At 45.8% G+C, this 23,775-nt stretch overlaps 1 protein-coding gene across 3 annotated transcripts in view; it reads left to right on the top strand.

Annotated features, from left to right (window-relative positions):
* Nucleotides 1-23,574, top strand: part of FLDH (NAD(P)-binding Rossmann-fold superfamily protein) — a 132,493-nt gene extending 108,919 nt beyond the window's left edge. For 2 of the 3 annotated variants that reach the window (XM_086797497.1, XM_086797494.1), the window contains one exon: nucleotides 23,063-23,574. In XM_086797497.1, coding sequence (XP_086653623.1) covers nucleotides 23,063-23,206 — 144 coding nt within the window. In that variant the 3' untranslated portion in view covers nucleotides 23,207-23,574. The remainder of the gene's footprint in view (nucleotides 1-23,062) is intronic. The other variant, XM_086797495.1, reaches the window with a different exon arrangement.
* The last annotated feature ends 201 nt before the right edge of the window (nucleotides 23,575-23,775 follow it).

Raw genomic sequence — 23,775 nt, 5'->3', positions numbered from 1 at the left:
GAGCGGGGAACAGGTCCCGCCCCCTTTCAGGAATTTATTGAGGAATAATCTGCGGGCTTGCAAGCCAGGATCAATACATCAATGAATACAAAAGCAAACAAATATGCCGATGTAGAAACCAAAGTCGTAGTTGATGTCGAGGCACGAGATCCCGTTGCCGGACACACCATGGAGATGGCCCACAAGATCCCTCACCGGGCTAGTACCAAATCCAAGGGAAAATTTCCCCAAAGCTTGAGCAAAAGCACAAATTCTCCACAAGTTTGATATTCCTGCATGAAATTCAATGTACCCGAAGCTTGAAAATGAGGTACACAAGTGATAAGTGAAGGTGATGAAGTTTATAATGTTCAGTAGTAGATTTGACGCGCAATCCGGAGTAGAAATTGCCCAGAAAGGCCGTACAGTAGTTATTTTAGGTTGTATAGAGGTGTACGGATTAGAATAGGTCCACGTGGCAGCATGATAGCAGTCAGTCATAGGAGACAGCGGTATGACAACAGTCAGTTGGCGCAGAGCAGCAATACGGCAGTAGCCAGGTAGTGCAGTGTAGTAGTATGGTAGCAGCCAGTCACGCAGACAGCAACGCCATACAGTTCCATACAAACTGTACGGATCCGTACAACGTCCGGATGGTTGGTGATGAGGCACATGGTGACGTTAGCAACGTGGCAGCAGGCGATGATGGCGAGCATAGTTGTTACGAGACGCGGCTCTGACCGTTAGAGGCGTATGAGTCTTTCGAGGCATTCGAGGCTTTGTTCAAGCATAGTTGATTTTTGTTTTTGACCGTTTTTGGATTCTGTCCGTTTTTTATTTGCCTGTTTCTGCCCGTTTGAGTCTCTAGACAGGGGCTCACCACCTTGCAACCTCACCACCTCGCAAGCAGCACCACAAGCAGCCTGGTACTCTGCCTTAGTAGAAGACAAGGCAATAGTTGCCTGCCTCTTGTTGCTCCATGAAATAGCTCTTGAGCCAAGGGTAAAATTGTAGCCTGATGTACATCTCCTTGTATCTGGATCTCCTCCCCAATCTGAGTCACTCCACCCTTGAAGTCTAACTCTTTCCGTTGTTCCCTCTCCAGTGTCATAGAAGAGTCCAAGATCCTTCATACCTTGCAGATACCGCAAGATTCGCAATCATGTGTCCTAATGAGTCTTCAAAGGCGTCTGCATGAATGAGCTCAACAGCCCCACTGGAATGCTCAAGTCCAATCTGGTGTTCAGCAACCAAATCAATGACCAAAACGCTTTCGATACAAGGAGGCATCAACCTGCTCATAAGGATCATTAACTGTAACTTTGGTATGCCAAGTCCTGGGAGCCTGCTGAAGACCATACAAGACATTCGGTAACTTGTAAACCAACCCCTTTGATCCCAGAACCTCAAGCCTAGAACATACACCTCATCCTCCAAGTCACCATCTGCCACTTGCATGGCTTTCCTCCAACTCTCCTGGGAAAGAGCTTCCTCAACTGCAGTAGGCTCTTTGTCCCGAATAATACGAGACGTCAAAGCATAGTTCACCTGTAAAGGCAAGAACCGGAATGTCCCTGGTTGTTGCTACCAACATTTGGCAAGCCATCCACCATCTGGTCCTGGAAAGCCCGCCGCAGCATATCCACATTAAAGTGTTCATGATGAATGTCATCATTTGGTCCCTTCACCAGTCTTGACCAGTGTTTCATACACTGAGCGGAACTAAGGTGTGAACGGGGATTTTCCACAGAAGAAAGCTACAACATTTTATTGGCATGGTTTGGCCTCAAAGATGGCCATACAGCATGAGCAGCATGGGATTTTATTCATCAACGTGACTTATAATATTTATAAGTCACATATCATTAATGATGGGCTGGATATATTATTGTTTTTGGACTTGGACAGGTGGACAAAAGAGGCGCGTAGATGAAACTTGGGCATCAAGCCAGGAAAAGCATAAAAGCTGATATATTTGGACAAGTTCAGTTATTTTTGGGCTAAAAATTGGAGTACAGACCCACTATGGGGCACTGATGATGTTAGTGGGGATATCGTAGTATCTAGTCCATACTATGCATAATGGAGTTGATAGTTATATAGTCTTGTGGGTTGACTACCATGAGTATATAACATGCGCGTTCTTGAAAGGTGAGTTTGGGCATGTTCTGGATTCATCTAGGTATATAATTCAGCCGTATTAGCGGACATGCAGATTTCACATTGTGAAGTTTTCGTCTGAGTTGTGCCTTGTTGATATTGTGCTAATTCTTTCTATCTAGCGGTGTATTTGCCATATCAACTAATTTGTTGTACTAATTCTTTCTATTTGCTACTTCCCTTAGTGCTAGGCTTCATTATGGCTGAGTCTGCCCTGCATCTTCGGAGGTTTGACAGAAACTCAGTACGACGGGGAAGAAAACCTAAAAGTTGATATTTTTGGGCTAAAACCTGGAGAACAAGCCAAGAAAAGCTAAAAAGTTGATATTTTTGGGCAAGCCCAGCTATTTTGGGCAAAAAGGTAAAAGTGCTGCAAATATAGCAACTTGAATTCATTATAGAGGTGGGGGCTTCTCCTTTTTGATCATGCACATCACTCTAGAGCCCTCTCTCTCTCTCCTCCGCTAGCTGACTTGCTCCCTACCTCCTACAGGGCTGGTCGACTCCTTCCAGGACAGCCATAGAGCTGGTCGACTTCTTCCAGGGCAACCAAAGAGCTGGTCGACTTCTTACAAGGCAGCCAGATGGCTGGTCGTTTTTTCCCGGAGCCTGACAGGGTTGGTCGATTCAATTCTGGGCAGATTTGGGACTGTTTTTGGGGCTGATTTGAGGCTCAATTTTGGGACTGTTTTGGCGCGGAGTTCGGGGCCCTTTTTTTTTTTCAACTGGCCTTTTGCCCAAGATCCTCCCATAGTTACCAAATTTCACCGTTTGTAGACAGCCGCCCGTAGGTGCTTATTTATCCACCCGTGGCGATGCCGCTGAGGAAGCACCAAGGGGGGTTTCGAACCCATGACCTCTTGGTCCTAGGCAAACACCTTCACCACTTGAGCTATCACCTCATTGGTAGTTCGGGGCTGCTTTTGGCTCTGTTCCGGGCTGATTTATGGATGATTTATGAGCTGATTTTTGGGGACTGTTTCGGGACAGTTTTGGACAGCTCCTAGAGATGTTTGTATCTTGGCACTGGATAGTTTATTTGGGCAAGATTTGTGCTGATGCTTTGTGGGAAAATCCGGTGCTATATGCATCCGCACCTTGGTATCTTGTAAAAGCTTCTGTGTGACTAAAGAAAGAGGGGGGGGGGGGGGGGGGGGGGGGGGGGGGGGCGTCCATTCCGGCTCATTGCGGTGTTATTTTATTATTTATGGTTCTTCCACTGTGTTGGTCTATTCTATTGTGGCTCCGGGTCCCCACCCCATTTGTGACAATGGTATTAGAGCATAGGCTTTCTCGAAAGCAAGAGGCTTCCTTCCAACAATGAGAAAGAGAAAAGATCAGAAGTGGGGACTACACTGACCAACAGATTTGCTATTTTATGGAAAGCAGTCATGAGCAGTAGACAGCTTGGTATAAGGATTTATGGATTCACAGATTTTATCCTCGGAATATGGAGTTGGCTTTATGTGCCTATGTTCAGCACTTTTTCCATATGGATTATTGTGGATTCTAAATCAAGTTTATGAGCAAGTTACATGGAGCTATCTCTCAAGATATATTATGCGTATGCTGAGGAGATTTTTCTTTTGGCTTCATGACGAACCTGGCAAGAAAAGCTAAGTATACTTTGAGTTTTGCAAAGTTGTTGCTTTTTGAAATTTGTTGTAAGTGTTTTTGGATATTTATGCCTGCGACTTATTCTCATCTTATCTTCTACACTTGAGCCCACCTCTCCTTCCAGGTCTGCGATCAAGATACCACCACAGAGTGCACATGGTAGAGTGCTTTTGAGCCCACCTCTCCTCCTAGGTGTGTGATCGGAGTACCAACACGGGGTGCATGTGCTAGAGTGAACTTGAGCCCATCTCTTCTCCAAAGTGTATGTTCTGGGTATCGACATGGAGTGCATGTGGTAGAGTGGACATAACGCCTTGTTGGCTGGGGACTTATGTCTACGCCAAGGGTCATGAATCTGGTAGCCTGCCACGATCCCATAACTGTGCCTGAGCCTCTTGTTCTTTCCTAGTAGAGGGTAAAAGCTCCCCATCCTCCAACTCTGGCTGTGGAACAAACACCAACCACAATGAAATCAACCAAGTCATAAGACTCCAAGACAGACTCCATCATTACCTGCCAGATGCCATAGCTGGTCCGTCCAATTGTCGATCCACCGGGAATGTGGGGAGAGTGGGGATCTTCATGTGCTTCTCAGCCATCTCAAGCAAATCTACCATCTCAAGAGGTCACAAGGTCTTGTGAAGGGAGGGTTGGTGGGGAAAAAAATGAAGAAGAGGCTGCAAATACTATGCAAGGTGGCTGTCCAACAGTGATGGCTGCCTTCTACCCGATCTCCAAGTTCCGAACAGCCCAAGAAATCTCCAATCAGTACCAAAAAATAGAAAACCCTCGAGCTCTCACTGTCTGGCGAACACAGGTGGAAGAAGGGAGCGTAGGCAGGACGAGGGGGGGAGAGGGGGCTCCAAGGGCATAGCCCGTAGAGGGAGCTGGGTGGGGGGGCGTTGGCAAAGATGATGTGGGAAAGGGGAGGAGGCGTCGGCAAATGCATAGCACAGGGGCGTTGGAGAAGATGATGCGGGGAAGGGGATAGGCAAACGCAAAGCGTAGGGGGGGTGTGCAGTTCCAAGCTACGATGCCTATAGTATTGTTTTTGTTGTAGTTCTTATCGAGAATTGGTGTAGATTGAAGATCCTATGTAGATTTCAGTGCAGATTACAGTTCTATTACAGATTTGAGAAGTTTATTGTGCAGTTTGCAATTCAGTTACAGTTTTATACAAAGCTTACCGTGCAGAACCAAATTTCAAGAATCTTGGTGCAGAATTTCAAAGTTTAAAAAGATTATTTTGTAGAATCAACAAATCTTGGTGCAAACTTGACCATGATCATGACAATCTCTTGACTAAGAAAGCGTTTACAGCAATGATCTATGCTAATCAATGTGATCAGTGATCAATTTGGGTGAAGTTTGATCACCTGTCAAGGAACACTGAACAGAGGCACACACTTGCAGAAAGCTAACTTTAACAGTTGTAGTTGCAGAATTACAACCTTGTTGGGATTCGAACACAACCCTCTGGTGCAACTAGTGCATAGCCAGTGCTCAAGGTTCCTATCTACATTAAACTATTAGTGAGAATATTGAAGGCAAATGTTGTAGTTCTCAAGTGCAAAAGCTTACAGTTTACAGTGTGGTGCAAAAGCTTATAGTTTACAGTGTGAACACACAAAGCATACACAGATCTGCAATTACAAAGAGGTGAAAGTATTTCAAACTCTGAACTGATTGGCCAATATCCTTGGTTCTTGAAGTAAAGCTCCAATATAGAGCCTAGCCATTTCACTTTGATCTTAGCCTTCTCTGCCTTTGAGGGTTGGAAGGGACCAATAGTAAATGTGTTGATCTTCTGAGACATCCTAGATTGGACTTGATTTTTCACCTAAGCAGCAGATCGCCCCGCTTCTTCTGAGTATTCGGAAGAAGCTTTTGTATTGGAGTACAGCTCGGCTATCCTTGGCTGGGAGGGTGGTGGTGACAAATCACGTGCTTTTAGCGACCATGTGGTACATCACGTCTTGCTGGATCTTCTCGAGCTCTTGCATCAGCCAGGTACAGAGGCTGATCAGGAACTTTCTTTGGTCTGGGCGGGACGGTCAGCCAGCCCGGGCTAAGGTTACTTGGGCAGTTATTACTCTTCCGCTGGCCCAGGGAGGCTTGGGCATTATAGATCCAGTTGATCAGAGTAGAGCCTTATTGGGGAAGCTTATTGTTCGGGGGTTGCTTCCAGGCGCTGAGCCTTGGAAGGAGCTTCTTTTTCAGCGATTGCAGGCTAGGGCTCCTCCAGCAGGGGGCACTTGGGCACCAGAGATACGATGGATCTTCATAGAGATGAGGAGGACAGGCCTCAGTAGAGGATGGGAGGACAGATTTGCCTTGAGCATCCTGCGAGCTGGGGAGCTGCTGAGACCGGGGCTTTCTCAGAGACCACCTACTTGTGATGAGGAGTGGGCCAGACAGCCGCTCATATGGAGCCCCACGGTACGCACTGAGCAGGGTCATATGCTGGGCTCTCGGCCTCGTCTAGCCTGGGGACCATTGGCGGCAGGCCCAGCACGCAATTTTGGAGACTGGCAGGCCTTTTGCAGTCTCCCAGAGGAGGTCCAGGTGGAGAGGCTGAGTCACTTCAGAGGGGGGCTGATTATGCGGGATGACATTCAGGAGGCACTCACTGAGGAGTGGTTCACGCCTTTCGAGCCAGCGGCCCCACGATGGATGGGATCCTTCACACAGTTGGAGATCCTGATTGCTGTTAGAGCTTGCACTGAGGATGGTAGATGCCTCTACTATGAGATCCAGGATGAGGGCAGACTTCAGAGAGTGGAGGCGGAGTCGCCTTTGGTTGCAGAGTGCATCTTTCAGAGGATACGGGTAGTGGCCGTCGCTTCTCGGAAGTGGCATATTGATCCAGACCCTGCAGATGTGGATTCTGATTGGCGCATTTGGGCATATGATGCGCCCCTTTGGCCCGGCTCCAGTGGGACCCTGGCGAGTACGAGTGGCATGATCCTTATGCGTCTCCCGAGGCCACAGAGATTTCCTTTTTCCAGTACACTGTTCGGTTGGGGAGGCATATTCTGACTGCGAGGAGGATGGTCTCTCCAGCCGCAGCAGAGCATTGGCGGCTACAGGGACACTCACAGGAGTTTCCGGAGGATTTTTGGGCCAGGCTCTGGGCTAGTCGACAGGCACGCAGGATCTCGACCAGCGGCAGGTTGCCCACAGGGGCTCTGCAGTTGGCACCTGGCTTGTCTACAGTGGTCTTCCGGCGGCCTGTGTCTGATGCGGCCACCCTTTGGAGACACAGAGACACTGCCAAAGGGACTGTCCACAGGCGCAGTAGATTTGGCTGAGGATGCTGCGCATTTTGGTCCCCCTCTCTCCAGAGGGCATGTATACGTGGGGTGTCGCTGCTTGGTCGACATTGTCAGGGCCTGCTCTGGGATACGAGACGGAGCAGGACAGCCAGGCTATCAGATTCATTAGGAGCCAGCCTCGCCTTGTTCCTTCACCGGACTTCTTGTCCGCCGTCTGGACACAGGAGAGGGATCTACGATGGGAGCTCCTCAGCAGTCTCACCATCTGGTTCACCTGGAGAGCCCGGTGTTTCAGGGCCTTTGAGGGGAGACTAGAGCCACCAGTAGAGACTGTTCGGGGGATTTGGCAGGAGCTGATCCACACCCTGTGCGGACAGTATGACCGCATCCGGGGGGGACTCGGATGCGGCGATCTTGCGGCGGCAGGCCTTCCACACCACTTGGCGCAGCGGCCCCTTCTATACACTACACGCGGGAGCCCCCGGCTGGCATTACAGGCCACCTGTTTGGCTTTTCCCCCCTCCTATTGTATGATATAGCTCTCAGTTTTTTGTACTGATCTTTGTACCCTTTTTGCACATAGGGAGAGTCTCCCTAGCTACCTTGATTGGATCTCTGCTCTCCCTTCTTATGAGCAAGAGAGGTTTTTTGTAGCCCAGTGGGCGGTTTTTTTAAACTAATGAAAGGATCTTTTCTCAGAAAAAAATAAATAAAATCTTTCATCCAAACAACACAGTGGTATGGCTTCCTTCAAGCAAACCAAAGCTCCCTAAAAATATATATATAGGTAAATTCTTTCATCTAAACAGTGCAGGGTGCCTATCGGTCAGTGTGATTTCATGAACTTCCATGCAGAAGAAAGAGAGAAGAAGCTATGGCTTCCTTCCTTGACTCCGCCGTCGTCTCTGGCCATCATAGCTCTGTTTAGAGCTAGGCTTTTAGTTTCCGTTGTCTCTGGCTATGGAGAGCACATAGAGGAGAAGTGGTCTCCATGAGCTAGTAGGTGGAGAGAAGAAGAGGAAATGTTGGCTAGGGTTTCTAATCTTTTACCTTTTTTCCACACCACTGTTAGCCTTTGGCCTCCGGAAAGTCCTAGTGTGAACAGTCTTACATACGGACACTTCTTACCCTGTGCTAGCAGGGGTTTTTTCCCGTGTGAACGCACTCTAGTGTGTTGGGCACATTGCTTGAATTCAATCAAGGATTTGCTACCACTCTTCGCCTCTTGACGAAGAGAAATACAGATTTGTACACATTTGATGATTTAGTAGCTCTCTTGTTATAGGAAGAACAATCTCGTTCCAACCGAAACAACATGATTGTTGCAGATCAGGCTTTTGATGCCTCCCATTATGGCAAATCTGGGGCTGGTTCTAGTACTAAACCGAAGGGCAAAGCACAAGCCCATTCAGATCCTCCTAAGTCCCAAGAGGAGAAGACTGAGAAGAAAAAGAGATGCAACTATTGTTGGAAACCTGGTAATGTAATTGAGGAATGCTAGAAGCGTAAAGAGAGTGAGAAAAAGAAGTAGCAAGGTCTTGCTTGCAACTACATGTGACAATGCTGAGGGCAAATTTTGCACATGATGGCTATGCCTTAACAATCACATGCAGTGATTTGCCCGTCTCTTGTTTGTCATTGTCGGATGCTGATTGGTATTTTGATTTAGGTGCTACAAAGCACATCACTTCATGCAAGAAGCTCTTTGCTCTTGAGAGATGCACCGTCAGTTGGTGCAATTTTGGTGCAATTTTGTGCGCTAATAAAAGGCATTGGAAATGTGGAGTTAACATCATGTAGTGGGGACACGTATACTCTTGCAGATACTTTGTATGTACCTGGAGTTCGCAAGAATCTTATTTCTGTCTCAACACTCGCAAAAGCTGGTCTCAAAATCCAATTTTTTGATCATTGCTACTCCATTTATGACAGAACAGATTCTGATGCGTGTATGCTATCTGGTACATTGCGCAATGGCCTTTACAGGCTTGATAAGTATGACAGTAGTAGTGATTCTCATGATGATGCTATGGTTTCTTCCACATCACAGGTTATGCGTGACACAGAGCTATGGCATGCTTGGTTTGGTCACCTTAATTTCCATTTTTTATGCGTTTACAGCATCAGTCTATGGTTCACGAGTTGCCATCTATGTAGCTCCCACACACGCATGCATGCGAGGGATATATATTAGGAAAGATGCATCATGAGTCCTTTCAAAAGGATGGCATTTTACTAGCTACTTGGCCATTGCAGCTCGTACATAGTGATTTATGTGGCCCTATGAGGGCATCATCTTTTGTAGGACATCTGTACTTTATGGCTTTCATTCACGATTACATTTGGTTTTGTTGGGTGAATGGTTTGAAAGCTAAATCAGATGCATTTTCAACTTTCTATCAGTTTCTCCCTATGGCTGAAAATGCTTGGAGTCATAAGCTCATGACATTGCGTACAGATCGAGAGGGGAAATATTTGTCATAGGAGTTTACAGCTTTTATGTAGCCACGTGGTATTTCTCATCAGTGTACTACTCCTTATACACCACAGTAGAATGGTGTGGCTGAGTGCCATAATCGTACACTTATGGAAATGGCGAGATGTATGCTTAAAAGCAAGGATTTGCTATCCAGATTTTGGCTTGAAGCGGTTATGTGCGCCAGCTATGTATTGAACCGTTGTTCTATTAAAGCATTGAAATCTATGACAGCTTATGAGGCTTGGAATGGCAAAATCCATGTAGTCACTTATATATGCGTGTTTTTGGATGTCTGGCTTACTTGTATGTACCAACACAGCAATGACATAAACTTGAAGCAAAGGCATTGAAATGTATTTTTGTGGGGTATAGTAGTGAGAGCAAGGGATATAGGCTGTATGTACCTTCCACTAGGAAGATCATTGTGTCCAGAGATGTCGTCTTTGATGAATATGCATCCCAACCTAAGCTTTTATGTAAACTACAGCCATCAATTGATGCCCTAGATGTCTTTGATACATTGCTGCCATTATTTGGTACAGGTGCTGAACCTGTTGAACCTGCTTTGGCTCCAAATCAGCCTCCCATTGCTACTGAAAATCAGCAGCCCAATAATCCCCCTATTGCTCCAGTTCTACCACACTTTGATCAGCATGCCATGGGGTTGAAGAGGATGGAGCCATTCGTGACTCACAGAGAGTTCTCCGTTGGCGCATTGACACCTTGCGTGACAGCAAGCTGCCTACACTTATGCCAAGTCATACGCTACCTCTCGACATGCATCTCATTTTGTTGACACAACCCTTGTTGCTACTACATGTAATGAGAAGCCACTTTCTCATTTTGATGCATTGGAGAATGATAATTGGGTTATAGCCATGCATTCGGAGTTGGCCTTCATTGAAAAAAATGCTACATGGGAGTTATGTGACTTACTTGTTGCAGGCAAGTGTGCTATTAGCACAAAGTGAGTGTATAAATTGAAACGCAAGCCTGAGGGCTCCATTGATCGCTATAAGGCTCGTTTAGTTGCCAAAGGGTATGCCCAACGAGAGGGCATTGACTATGATGAGACTTTTGTGCCTACTTCACGTATGACCACCATACGCACTATTGTTGCATTGGCTGCGCATGTAGGTTGGAATGTGCATCAGTTGAATGTCAAAACTGCATTTCTGAATGGTGATTTGCAAGAAGAGGTTTATGTATCACAACCTCCTAGCTTTGTTTAGAAAGGTGCAAAGAATGAAGTATGCAGATTGCATAAAGTACTTTATGGCCTTAAACAGGCTTCTCGTGCTTGGTATCAAAAGATACATGTATACTTGCTCTCTCATATTTTTCAGAATAGCCCTACTCAGAGTACTCTCTATGTTCGCAAACAAGGCGATGATTTCATAATCCTGAACTTTTATGTGGATGATTTGCTAGTGACTGGCCCTGATGAGGGGCGAAAGCTTTCATAGCTGAAATACAACATGCATTTGATGTTACAAACATGGGACTTTTGCATTACTATTTGGGTATCCAATTTATACCAATTGAGAGGGTCATCATGCTATCTTAGAGAAGATACATTGAGCAACTTTTGAAAAGGTTCCAAATGACAGATTGCAAACTTATTTCTACTCCTATGGAACCAAACTTACGACTATCACTTGAGGACTCTTCCAAGCCATTTGATGTTGCCACTTATTAGCAAGCTGGGAGGGGGTGGGGGCGCTTTTTTATCTATGCACTACCCGTCTTGATATTCAATATGCAATGTCACAGTTGAGCAAATTTATGCATTGCCCTGGCACAAGGCAATGGCAAGCAATGAAGCGTGTCTTTCGTTATCTTAAAGGCGCTTAGGGTTGTTTTATAGCAATGCGTCTTCTTTATGCTTGACCGCCTACACTGATAGTGACTAGGGAGGGTGTTATGACACTAGGGTGTCAAGCAATGGTAATTGTTTCTTTCTTGGAAGTTCATGCATTTCATGGCTCAGCAAGAAGCAAAGCGGCCACTTCTAGTTGTGAGGCTGAGTACAGGGCAGCATTCATGCCTACTGTTGTGGAGTGTGTATGGCTCTGCCGTCTATTGGGGAAGATCTTGGTATTAGACAGTCATCTTCTACCACCATTTTCATTGACATCCAGAGTGCATTGACAGGGGTGCGGAATCTAGTTTTTCATGCTCGGACGAAGCATATTGAGGTGCATTATCATTATGTCAAAGAGAGGCCGGATCCATGCAGGAGAGAGAGCCTTGACTTACATGCCTACACAAGCCAATGTGACAGATGGGCTAACAAAGTCTCGTTCGAGAGAGAAGTTTGACGCTTTCCGCGCAAAGCTATAAACTTATTATCTTTACCAGGGTAGTCTGCCCCACCTTGTACACGTTCACACCATTCACTTCAGGGGGGTTTGTTAGCCTTTGGCCTCTGGGAAGTCTTGGTGTGAACAGTCTTACACACGGGCACTTTTTACCCTATGCTGGGAGGGGTTTTTCGCGTGTGAACACACTCTAGTGTGTTGGGCACACTTAGCCCTAGGCGTATTAGTACTTTGTACTCACTTTGACATCATAATTGAGAGTACTTTCAGCATACTTCTGCTCTCTCACGTTTCTCTGTATACATGCTATGTGTGTGTGTGTGTGTAGGTAAGCTCCCTCACCCAACCACTGTCCATTACATTGTCCATAAATTGAACTTTGCCTCTCACCTTTGACCCAATTTTGACCTCTTTCCCATTGTGGTGGCCATTAAAATCTTTTGCCCATCCCAATTGATTTGAACACTAGCTCTTCACATTACTTTGTCCACTCTAGTTTTCTTTCATTCCACACTCAACCCTAACGGCAAAGCCTCTACATGTGTTGTGCTTGTTGAGGTGTGTTCACACACCTTGATTGTTTGTGTTTAGGATTGTTCCCACGCGGTGTGTTCACACGCCTTAAGTGTTCTTGGTGGTTGTTCACACATTTGGGGTTCTTTCACGTGGAGTACACATTGACTTGTGTTGAGTATTGTTTGGGCCTTGTTTGCACTCGTGTTTTTTGTAAATCTTTTTTCACACCTTGTTCACACATTTGGAGCACTTTGGGTAGTGTTCACATGCGACCATGGGCTACTAGTATCTTGCATTTGATGGCCATGGTACGAATTCACATCGTCATTGACATCGTTTTGATAGAATTTCTGATTGTGATCGTAGGGGGAGCTACTCATGCACTATCATCATGGCTCTATGATTGCTATTTTGATTTGCCTTCTCGTATCATGTATTGCATATCTTTTGCGGCATTTGCACATGCCTTTGGCACTTTGAGGCTTAGACCTCTACATTCTCACTCACCGACTTCTTGCTATCATGAGGCGAGTGAGGATGAGGAGGAGATATGTGCCAAATGGTCTAGGTGGTTCGCACATGAGGATTTCATCACTTCATTGCTTGGCTACATCGATACGGATGGTTCGGTATTGTTCGTGTGGGACGATTTTTCTTTTGGTAACTTGATTGACTATCCCTCACTCTCGGGTCATCGTGATTATGTTCTTGAGGATGCCGACTACACCGACATAGTTTTAGATGATCATGATGATGTATTACATCCATATACACATGATGATATATCGCACACACACATATAATGATATTGATGTATCTCACACACGTGCACATGATGATAGTAATATATGTGCACATGATGACCCAGACACCTATGCACATGATGTTGATATATGTGATAGCAATGTGTGTGGACTAGATCATGTGGGCATCATCTCGAAGGCAGGGATGGCATCGAGCATTACGAGTGTTCATACACCTAGGCCTACTTACCTTCCTAGGTATCATAGTCTGGTATTAGATTATGATGCATCTATTAGCACACACGAGGTTAGTGACACTTGTCATGGGATACACTTAAGCATGGGCTTGAGTTTCTTGTGCTAGATTTATCAGGCTATTCTTCTAGAAGATGCCACTACTCGTAGTTTTCATAGCTTTTCTAGCAGCATTAATGTGGATATAGTGCATATATTTGAGGAGTCAAGTATTGAGAACTTAGTAGTGTTGATTTTACTAAGGTGAGATCTCATAGGAGACGTGATTATTCGTATGAATCTAGAGAGTTTCACATTTGACTAAGATATTTTCTTAGATCCATTATTAATGGAGATAGACCCTACCTATGAGGATTACTTCAATTTTTGGGATGATGATTCCATTTGTCTCTTATATGTGGATGCCTTGTCAATCTTTAGTGACGATGACGTTCATGATGATCCTATTGATCATATTCTTACTTTGGAGGATCATGCACACATAGGGAGATTTGCATAGTTTAGGTCATGCATATACACACATGGATATAGTGGATCGTGTCTCAGATGTTTTGAGTTGTGCTACATCGGGTGACGGCGTTGATTCCTATCTGACTTTGCATAATGTTGATTACGAGCTGTGTGTGTTTGGTTCCTGTGATTATCGACACAAGCCTATGTTTTGCATGGTCACGACATTTACCGTTGGGTGTATCATTTTCCATTTGCAGTTCATGGTTTTTGATTATGTGCTCCGACATTGAGATACACTTGCAGCACATCCTAGTCTTGGCTTTCACGTTGGTTCTTTTGTGCCAGGATCGTTCAACAATCCGGCCACAAGTTTTGAGCTAAACGTGTGGATGTCTTCAATGCTGGACTCACATTACGACTGTGAGAATGGGCTAGTTGTTAGCATTCTCTTCGACCCACGAGGATTTTGGACTAGCCTCATCATCAACATTGGTCTTCCATATTTACCATTTGATCCAGGTGGTTGGAGGGCTATTCTTTTGGAGTTTGGATGGTCCTTCGATCCAAGTAGTTGCATGATTAGCTTCATCATTGACAGGACTTTGTTATCCTTGCCATTTGACCCTGGGGGTCATATGACTCCTTGGATTCGCATTCATATGAGAGGACGTATTGTTGGCCTCATCATCGGTATGGCACTACATTCCTTTCCATTTGATCCAGGAGGGGTCATATGCCTTTGATGATGACATTGACATTCAGTTTTTGGATGTGATTTTTTGCTTTTGTATATAGCCTTCTGTATGTGTCTTTTGTGCACGATCACCCTTTGATTTCGAGGACGAAATCATTATATCATTTGTATCCTTTTATGATATTTTGAGATTATCTCTTTTGGGACATTTGATACCTCTTGGTATGTTCTTGGAGCCTTTGGTTACCATAGGCTTATGGAAGGCTATTTCTATCCTTTTGGTGAGAGGTTAACTCACTTAGGCATCATGGTGCTTTTGTATGAGATTATCTCCTTAATCTTGCATTAATCCATGGTGATTTTTCATATCTCAGCTTTAGTATCACTCCCATTACAAAAGGTATTGCTGAAAGTTACCCTTTCATGACACTTTCTGATGAAGAGAAGAAAAGAAAAGAAAGTTTGAGTCTAGTTTGCATCCAATCATTCAAGAGAGTCCTGATTCAAACTCTTCAGCAGCTGGTACATTTGGCTTTTGTAACTGAAAAGTTACACATGAAACAGGATAAATTTAAGCCAATTTTTAGATTCTTTTAAGGGCAAGAAGAGGGCTGGTTATCACGAGAAAAAGGGCGGAAAGTCCTTAAAAAGTGATTAGAAAGATGCCCGGGATGCAAAGGAAGGCTCATCTAAGAAGTTGGGGGGCAAACGTAATGGCCATGGGCTGTCAAAACAACAAAGGACTGATTACATACATGATGGAAAACGTTTTGAATGTGGTAGTAAAGATCACATATATCCCAAATGCCCATGAAACCCAAAGAATGCAGGTAGTGGTATGGAAAAGCCTCATATAAATGCCGAAACATAGGACACAATTCTACTGAGAGACGCATGTGTAAAGCATGGGGATAGTTGAGAAATAAAACTCTTCGGTAGCTAACACATTCGGCTTCTGTAGCTGAAAAGTTACACATGAAACACGATAAATTTAAGCCAATTCTGCCCTTAAAAAGTGATTAGAAAGATGCCTAGGATGCAAAGGAAGGCTCATCTAAGAAGTTGGGGGGGCAAATGTAATGACCATGGGCTGTCAAAACAACAAAGGACTGATTACATACATGATGGAAAACGTTTTGGATGTGGTATTAAAGATCACATATATCCCAAGTGCCCACAAAACCCATAGAATGCAAGTAGTGGTGTACAGAAAAGCCTCATGTAAATGCGGTGGTGGATGTACAAGGAAACATAGGACACAATTCTACTGAGAAACTCATGTGCAAAGCTTTGGGACAGTTGAAAGATCAACTTGTATTATTTCTCTTTGATGATGCATTCACGGACAATTTCATTTCTGTGGAGATGGTTGCTGCCATAGGGTTGGATTTGTCAGACTATGGCACCCAAATGGATGTAGAATCTAGATGCAACTTTCAAGGGTAGAGGAGTTGATGTAACACCAATTATTAGCAAGCTCTGCATTCACATACCCCTGTATCTCGATCATGAGAGTTTTATGATTGCTCCTCTCATAGGTTGTGATATTTCGTTGGGAATGCCTTGGCATGCTCACATGGAGCCAAAGAATCATACAAATCCAAGAAGATCAGTTTTATGCATAGAGGTAGAGAAATTATTATAGATGTTGGTACTACCATACCTATTGTCAATCATGTACAGGTCAATAAAGTATAAAGAAATCAACTTGTTCTTACTTGGTTTTTGTAAGAAAGAGTGTTGAGCATGAAAGAGTGAATGTTGATCAACCAACTTGAGAGCATGTAGACTTCTTAACATTGCTATAGTGATTGTTTATGCGTTGTGTGGTGAGTTACCACTTGAGCGTTCCAAGGATCAGTGTATTGATGTGATACCTGGTAGCACACCGCCTAATGGGCCTCTGTTCCTTTTCCCACCTCTCAGTTGCCGTGTGCCCCCTTCCCCTTGCCCCCCTTCCCCCCCTTCGGCTTCAACTCTCTCCTAAGCAGCTTCCTCTGATCCAACTCCTTCGGAGCCCCCTCTCATCCCCCCTTCTGCCTCTCCGGAGCATTCTCACCGCCCTCGAGCCGTGCTGAGTTCAATCCCTAGAGGTAGGATGGGTTCCTCGAGGTAACTTTTTGGGGAGCGGGGGGGGAGGCATCACCGTTGGGGAGCTGCTGAGATAAATGCTCGAAAAGGTTCTCTGGATCCATCTCGAGCCAACGGTCTGCCACTCTCCTGCATTGGTGGCGATTGTGACCAGATCCTGGTGCTCTATTGCCTGGGGGCCAGCTTCCCTCCCACCCCTTGAAGAGGATCTTAACTGAGGCGGTCTCTTGGACTGACTGCAAGGACAAGCTCTAGCGAGATGTCCCATCTGCCTGCATATGAAGCATTGGCCCGGCCCGGGAGGCCAAAGTACTCAACTCTCTACAGAATAGGGGCTCATTGGAGGCAAGAAAGAGATATGGCATGTGGCACTATCTTCGGAGAGGCTACATAGATACAAAGGGATGGAATCCTAGCCGCTTGAGCAAGAACTGAAGTGGCGGTGGAGGGGATTCCATCACTCTCCCGATAGCACCACTTATCACTGGGAGGAGAGGAAGGTACCCCTGCCTAAGACGTGGGAAGCAGGCTATCATGGGAAAACTTGAAACGCCAGCGAGAGGGTCTGATGTTGGGTCAAAGCCGTGTTGCCACCTCGCAAAGAAGGCCTAGGCCGTACGCACAGTGCGACGGGGCTCAGGTGCATGACTTTGTCCGAAGCTGTAGGCGAGTCAAACTCAACCTGGTAGTAACCATGCCCCAAAGGATGAATATCAGCGATCTTTCCAAGCGCACCAAGGAGGCTTGCCTATAGCAGATCCCTGAGTTATCCGTACGCCGGGCGCCTACCCACAATCTTGCATACCACAGTGGAGGCCTCTAAGGATGCGACTGTTGAAGCGAGGAGCTAGAAGTCCGCTTCTGAAAAAGAGAGGCAAGGGATGGCGGCCTTGGCCAAGGATGACAGAGCAGCTGCCGTGGAGTCCTCCTGGGGGTTTAAAGATCAGAAGTTGTTGAAACTTGCCAAAATGGAGACTACCTGTGTGCAAGAACGTGGAGAGGAGAAGCGCTGAAGGGGAGGGAAACAAAGGGCGGGAGGAAGTGGAGAGGAAGGGCTGCAATGGTGCTCGAAGGAGAGGGGGGGGGGGGGGGGGGGGGGGGGGGGGGGGGGGGGGGGGAATGAAGGCAAAGGAGGAAATGGGCAGCTGGGGGAAAACAAGGAAAACACAGGTGGCGGCAGGGTGGAGAGGGCAAGAGGCGGAAAGGAAGAAAATGTTGAGGGGGGGGCGGAGTGCAGGAGAAGGGGAAGGGAGGGAAAGATTAGCTAGCAGAAAGGTCAGAAAACAAGAGGAAGGGCGCAGAAATGAAGAAAACGCCCAAGGGGGAAGCGCACAAGAGAAGGGGAGGGGAGGAAGAGGGCGCAGGCGAGTGGGCGGGCAAAGAGGGGAGACATGGGGGCAGCATGAAGGAGGACAGGGGGAGAGGACGCAGGTTCACGACTGGGAGGGGGGCAACCCCCACCGGTTTCATCGGGCCAGACCGTCTTCTGACTTTACCTACTAGATAATAGATAACCGGTTTACCTACTAGATAATATAGATAAGATGAATGATTCGGACTGAAGGGGCCTATGCGTTTGTCATGCCCTTCGAAACAGAATAGCTTTAAGAAGGCAAGCAAGTTTTACATGACTACACTGAAAAGCAAGCCATTTTCTTGTGTAAACTCCAGAAGGGAGTGGACCCTCGGTAAACAAGAGTCTACATAGCATTTCCAGTGCTACACTTTAAACCACTCGGCCACCCTTCCTCAAGGAAAGAAAGCCATGGAATGAAGGCAATTGCCAACGATCTTCCTATATACGAAATTTTCATTTGGGTTATAGAACAAATTTCTAATAATTCGGACCTCTGTAAACAAGCTGTCCGGCAGGTTGTCGAAGTCACTAGAGACTGGCAGCCCTTCGGGCTCGGTTGAAGTTGGTACACGTCTTCCAGGAGTGAAGGCCTCGGAAGTGAAGACCCACATAGAAGTTCAAGAGGTGATAGCACGGCCCTGGTTTAGGGGTGAAGACAGGGGTGAGAGCCCACATGGGAACGGGAGCCGACGTGGGTGCGGTGCGAAAGCCCTCATGAGATTTTAGGCCCAGGTTCAAGCTTAGACGAAATAAGTAACGAAATGACACCCCGCCACCCTTGGAGAGTAGCGATACTCCATTAATGCCGTCGAAAATCGAGCACATGCTCGTACACTCAAGGACCACATATCAACAACTTTAATAACTGTGCAAGGTTGTCTTTTGTGTTTACAAGATGTATATGTTCTTGATATTTGTGACAGATGTATTGGAACATGTTTATGATGTGATGGATGCAGAAAGTATGTTGTGCCTTGGCAAATAGTTTCTATATTCATGTGCCTAGTTGTGACATTGGTATGAGAGCTTCGGTTTCTTTCTCTACCTAAGAAAGCATGATTTTGGGCATATGAAAAATTTTGGCTAAGCATACAAAACAGTTAACATGTGCACGCACGTTGAGCCTCTTGAGCAGGAGAGGGCACATGGAGAAGGGCTTGTTGGTACTGCTTGAGAAAGGACGATTTTGGGCATACGGAAAAATTTGGCTAAGCATATGGAGTAGTTAACATGAGCACGCACACTGAGCCTCTTGAGCAGGTCAGGGCACATGCAGAAGGGTCTGTTGGTACTGCCCATACAGATCCCAATGATGTAAGATTTGAGCTAGAGGTCCTCAGGCGTCAAGTTAGACGCTATAGTGATGAGACAACATAATGGTAGTCTTTGAGAAAAGATCGTGAAGTGCAGAAGCTTTTGAGGGAAAAATGGAAAAATTCAGCAGATGATGCAGCCTTTGAGGCTATGGCAGCAAAGATGGGATACAAAGATCCTCGTGAATTGGCTATTTCCTATTTGAAACATTGATAGTTGTAAATGAGTTACAATGTGTATAGTGCTCTTGTATCCATCCACTCCTCTCCTCTACTGTCACCATGAGTCACAATGGACGACAAAATAGAGGGAAGGAAGTGTAGAGAGAGAAACTGCTGCTCGCTAAACACCAAAAAGTGCTCACTCAAAAATGCTCGCCAAAAAAATATACCCCTTCAAAACTTAGTCGTAAACCTGGCTCCATAAAAGTAGCCACAGGTTTACAGTCTAAGGATGCATCAGGAGCCTATAGTGGAAGACGGGCTTTCCACCTAGAAGCACATGCAGATTCAGGGGATTTGGAAGAGGTTGCGTCTCATTCTTGCCATGTCATTTCACGCCAAGAGCATTCTCGTCATACTGATATTACTCGATCTATTATTACAACTCAGGATCGTGGAAAGAGGGTTAGGGATGAATCCCCTAACTCTAAAACTGATGCGCATGGAAGATCTCATCCAAAGATGAGAGCCCGAGAGTTAGTCAGGAGATGAGGACATTAAATTTGAAAACTTCTTTGGGAAGATGGAAACTACCAAAGCTCTTGCTTTTATTCAGCAATTTGAGGTTGCCTTTTGCAACAAAGTCTTCTTGGAAAAGTCTAAACTTAGGCATGTGGGTATGCATCTAAAGCATTGGACAGTTGCTACAGCCTCCTATAGCAGCAAATTCAAGAAACCCTAATGGGAAACCCTAATTTCTTTGTTGCATACAATGAAAAATCTGTTCTATGTAATGATTCAACCTCTCAGCCACCAAATGAGTAGGCCAAGTTGGTATCAACGGGTGGTGATGATAAATGTGGTGCGGCATAGCGCAAATGTGGGTTGTCATGTGTATGTCAAATGTTTGTGTGTTTGTTCAAGGGCTTTTTAAAGAGTCCAAGTTATGTGTTGTTTTGTGACATGATCCTGTGTACTTTACCCTTGGGATCACGTGACTGGCATGAGAAACTAGAGCCATGAGCCTAGATTTATCCTAGGAGGGGATTGTTGGGAATCAAGGTCTTACTTGTGTGAACCCACTCATATAAGTGTGGTAGTATGTGTGTGTGAAAGGCTATTAAGCTGGTTGTGTGTGTGTGAAAGGCTATCAAGTTGGTTGTGTGTGTGAAAGGCTATTAAGCCTAAATATCTCACTCTCTCTCTAGCTCTCTCTCTCTCTTTCTCTCTCTATCACTGTGGGCTCCAACACCATAGCCACGGCTGTCATCTATTGGCCTCCATAGCTAGCTGCTCTTCTCTTATTTTAACGTTAGAAATGGGGGAAAAGAAGGTCTTGCTATCTAACCTCTGGGTCCTTGATGAGGCAGTCTGGGAGTCTGGCTGTCTATTGATGGTCCTTCCAGGGGTCTTCAAGGTGAGGAAATACAAGGGCATGATCGGAGAAGGTGGTGCCCACCAGGCCGCTGACCCAGCCTCCTTAATCAGAGGCCCACTTATCGAGGTAGAATCAGTCTAGTTTGGCTCAATTTGGATCTGAGTCCCTGCTTTATATCTGGAGAAAGGGGGTTTGTTAGGGATGCAGCGGAACTTTGATAGTTTCCAGCTGTCCTGTCCCTGGATGGATAGGATCAGCTCCTCCTAGGTTGCACTCCCCCGCCAGGATACGGTGGAGTTCGCTCTTGCCCCTTAGCAACCATTTGTGAACTCCATCACGTTGAAATATCCTTCCATGCATTTGTCTAGGGAGCATTTGTCTAGGGAAGCTTCTGTCTCACATGTATTTTGAAGCCAATCCACTCCTGTGTACCGTTGGGGGCATAAATGTTGCAAGGCCGATGCGGCTCTCCTCCGTGATGATAATCACCCATTGCGCCCTGTCCAGTACAAGGACACCTGAGTCAAACACCTAGGGTAGAAGCTAACTGTTGACGGAGATGTAAACCTGCCATGATTCCCTCTGGGACTTGTACAAGGAGATGAGAAAGGTGGGGTTGTGCCCCAAAAGGATCTTCTTGCATCATATGTGCGAACTGCAGTGAGATGGTGCTAGTGGAGGAAAAGTGCGCGTCCTACCAGAGCTCTTTGTTCTCAAGCACAAGCATCTTGCAGCTATGGCTGCAAGTGCCGCTTAGACTGCACACATTCCAGGAAGGGTGGCTCGATCTCCTTGACTGGAAGGGTCCTCCTCTAGGGCCGGTTGGGACTGTGGGCTCATGTGTACTCCAAGAATGACCATAGTCCAATTACAAAATGATCCAAAAGTCCCAACCATGAGCCCATGGCTCTATTTATAGTTGCCACCTAGAAATGCCTATTATTCTATTTACAATCTTCACATTTAAAATATCCCTTCATTACGGTGGGACCCATCCAGTCGAGGAATTGAGAGGTGTTGAGTGAGGTGATAGCGAAACAAAGAGACAGGAGTCCTGCTGCCGGTGCCACGGCTGCTACCGCTGTCCGGGGGATCCTACCAACTATCCAAGAGGTTGTCCAATCATTGGAAGAAGCTTAAAGTATTCCTTCAGGAGGCCGGAGCAGATGGTTTCTGGGAAACCGACCATGGAGGCTATCAGGTTAGAGTCGGGTGTGAAGCCATGGTGCCATCTAGCAAAAATACGTGTGCGCTATATATTGTGGTAGGGTGCAAGTACTGTCTGCAAGTGCAACCAGGTCGAGCTCTATCTGAATGTAGCTGTTGCCGAGGAACTGAATGTCAGTGACCTCGCCTTGCTTGCTGAGAGTAGTGTGGGTTGTAGGAGACTGCAAATTTGTCCTTGCATGGGGGTTTGCTACTGGAAAATCTACAAATTAGGGTGGTGACCTCCAAGGACGAAACTGAAGATGACAAAAGCTGGAGTTCTGCTTCCAAAAAAGAGCACTTGAGTGCGGCTTTGGTCAGGGAGCCCCGTCCAGAGCAAGCTGGGGAAGGTGGCACCTACAGGCGAAGGCTGGTGTGGGAGATGGAAGAGGGGGACGGTGCGTAGAAGCGAGGTGCAGAGTTGGGAGGAGCAAGAGGAAGGCTAGGAAGCAGAGAGATCAGCGGGGTCGCCCATGTGTGTGTGTGTGTGTGTGTGTGTGTGTAGGGGGGGGGGTGGGGGTGGTTGTTTACAGCACGAAGGGTCAAGGGGTTGCAGGAAGCATAATGCAGAAGGGGGGACAGCTGGGAGCTTGCGCACGGGCAGGGGAGAGAAAGCAGACATGCTCAAGCTGGCGGTATCTTGCAGCTCGATCTCAGCACTGTTCTTTCATATAGTATAAAGTGATGTACCAAAAAGGAGGGAAGGATTTATCTGAAAGACGTTTCTTACCCTTAAAAATTAAAGATGTCAAACTGGGTTAGGATTGAAAGGATGGCATCACGTTCAAAAAGTGGAATTAATAAGAAGGCTCAGTGATGATTTAAAGGTTGAGGCCAAGAGGAACAAGTCCGATGATACAGTTGAAAGATTCAAGGGTAAGGCTGAGTAGCTGGGAGACACAGTCTGTGCAAGCACCGTAACTCATTTTTACTCTTTAAGTTGTTAAACCTTAAATGTTGTATGATCGATTCAAATTCATCACCACTTTTGTTGTTTTAACATTCTCAGTCCCTCTACTTTCTTACTGATGATGTAAGTGTGCATATATCGTGTGTTTCTTAGATGGTTCGTGTTTTCAAGAAGCAGTGGTCTTACTCTCATGAGAAGGCAAAGCAGGAACTTGGATATGAGAGTAGACCCTTGAAGCAAGGTGTTGCCGAGTTTCTGAGCTGGATGGAAAGTTCGGGGCTCGTTAAGAAGCAGTAAATACATGCAGAAACAACAAGGTGAAGTATTATGTTGAGTAATGGGAACTATACCAATCAGTGTTCTCCAGTACACGAGAACTGACATGGTGGAAATCTTACAGGGAGAGTGTAACCAGGATAGACAATCAATCAATCACTGTCCACAGTAAGTAGATAATGCTCTACATGTATCATCAGATGGACAAGTAGGGGCGTTTCTGCACACACTTATAATAGCTAAGGTACCAAGAAAGTGTCATTACCTTGAAGCACATTCATTCACGTCACTAGTTAGTCTTGTGTGACTAGTAGTCACATTATAACGTAGTCGCAGTGAACATATCATATATTCTCTCCTTGAATTACATTACACGCTTGAACAATCAACTTCTTGTAAAAACAAGAAAACCCCACAAATGTTGCATAGTTCCTTACGAATGCGTTATTCCTTAATGAAAACCTTACGACCGACTTTCTGAACCAGCACACGTACTTCCTTAACGACGGAATTAAGTCAACCCTACATTATTATACCATACTGTGTGACATTATTATTATTATTCTATAATAACATGTAATTCTTTGAAA

This window comes from Cibotium barometz, chromosome 66 (assembly GCF_041138505.1).
Source record: "Cibotium barometz isolate CiBa-2024 chromosome 66, ASM4113850v1, whole genome shotgun sequence".
Taxonomy (NCBI): Eukaryota; Viridiplantae; Streptophyta; class Polypodiopsida; order Cyatheales; family Cibotiaceae; genus Cibotium; species Cibotium barometz.
This window is presented reverse-complemented; position numbering and strand designations above follow the sequence as displayed.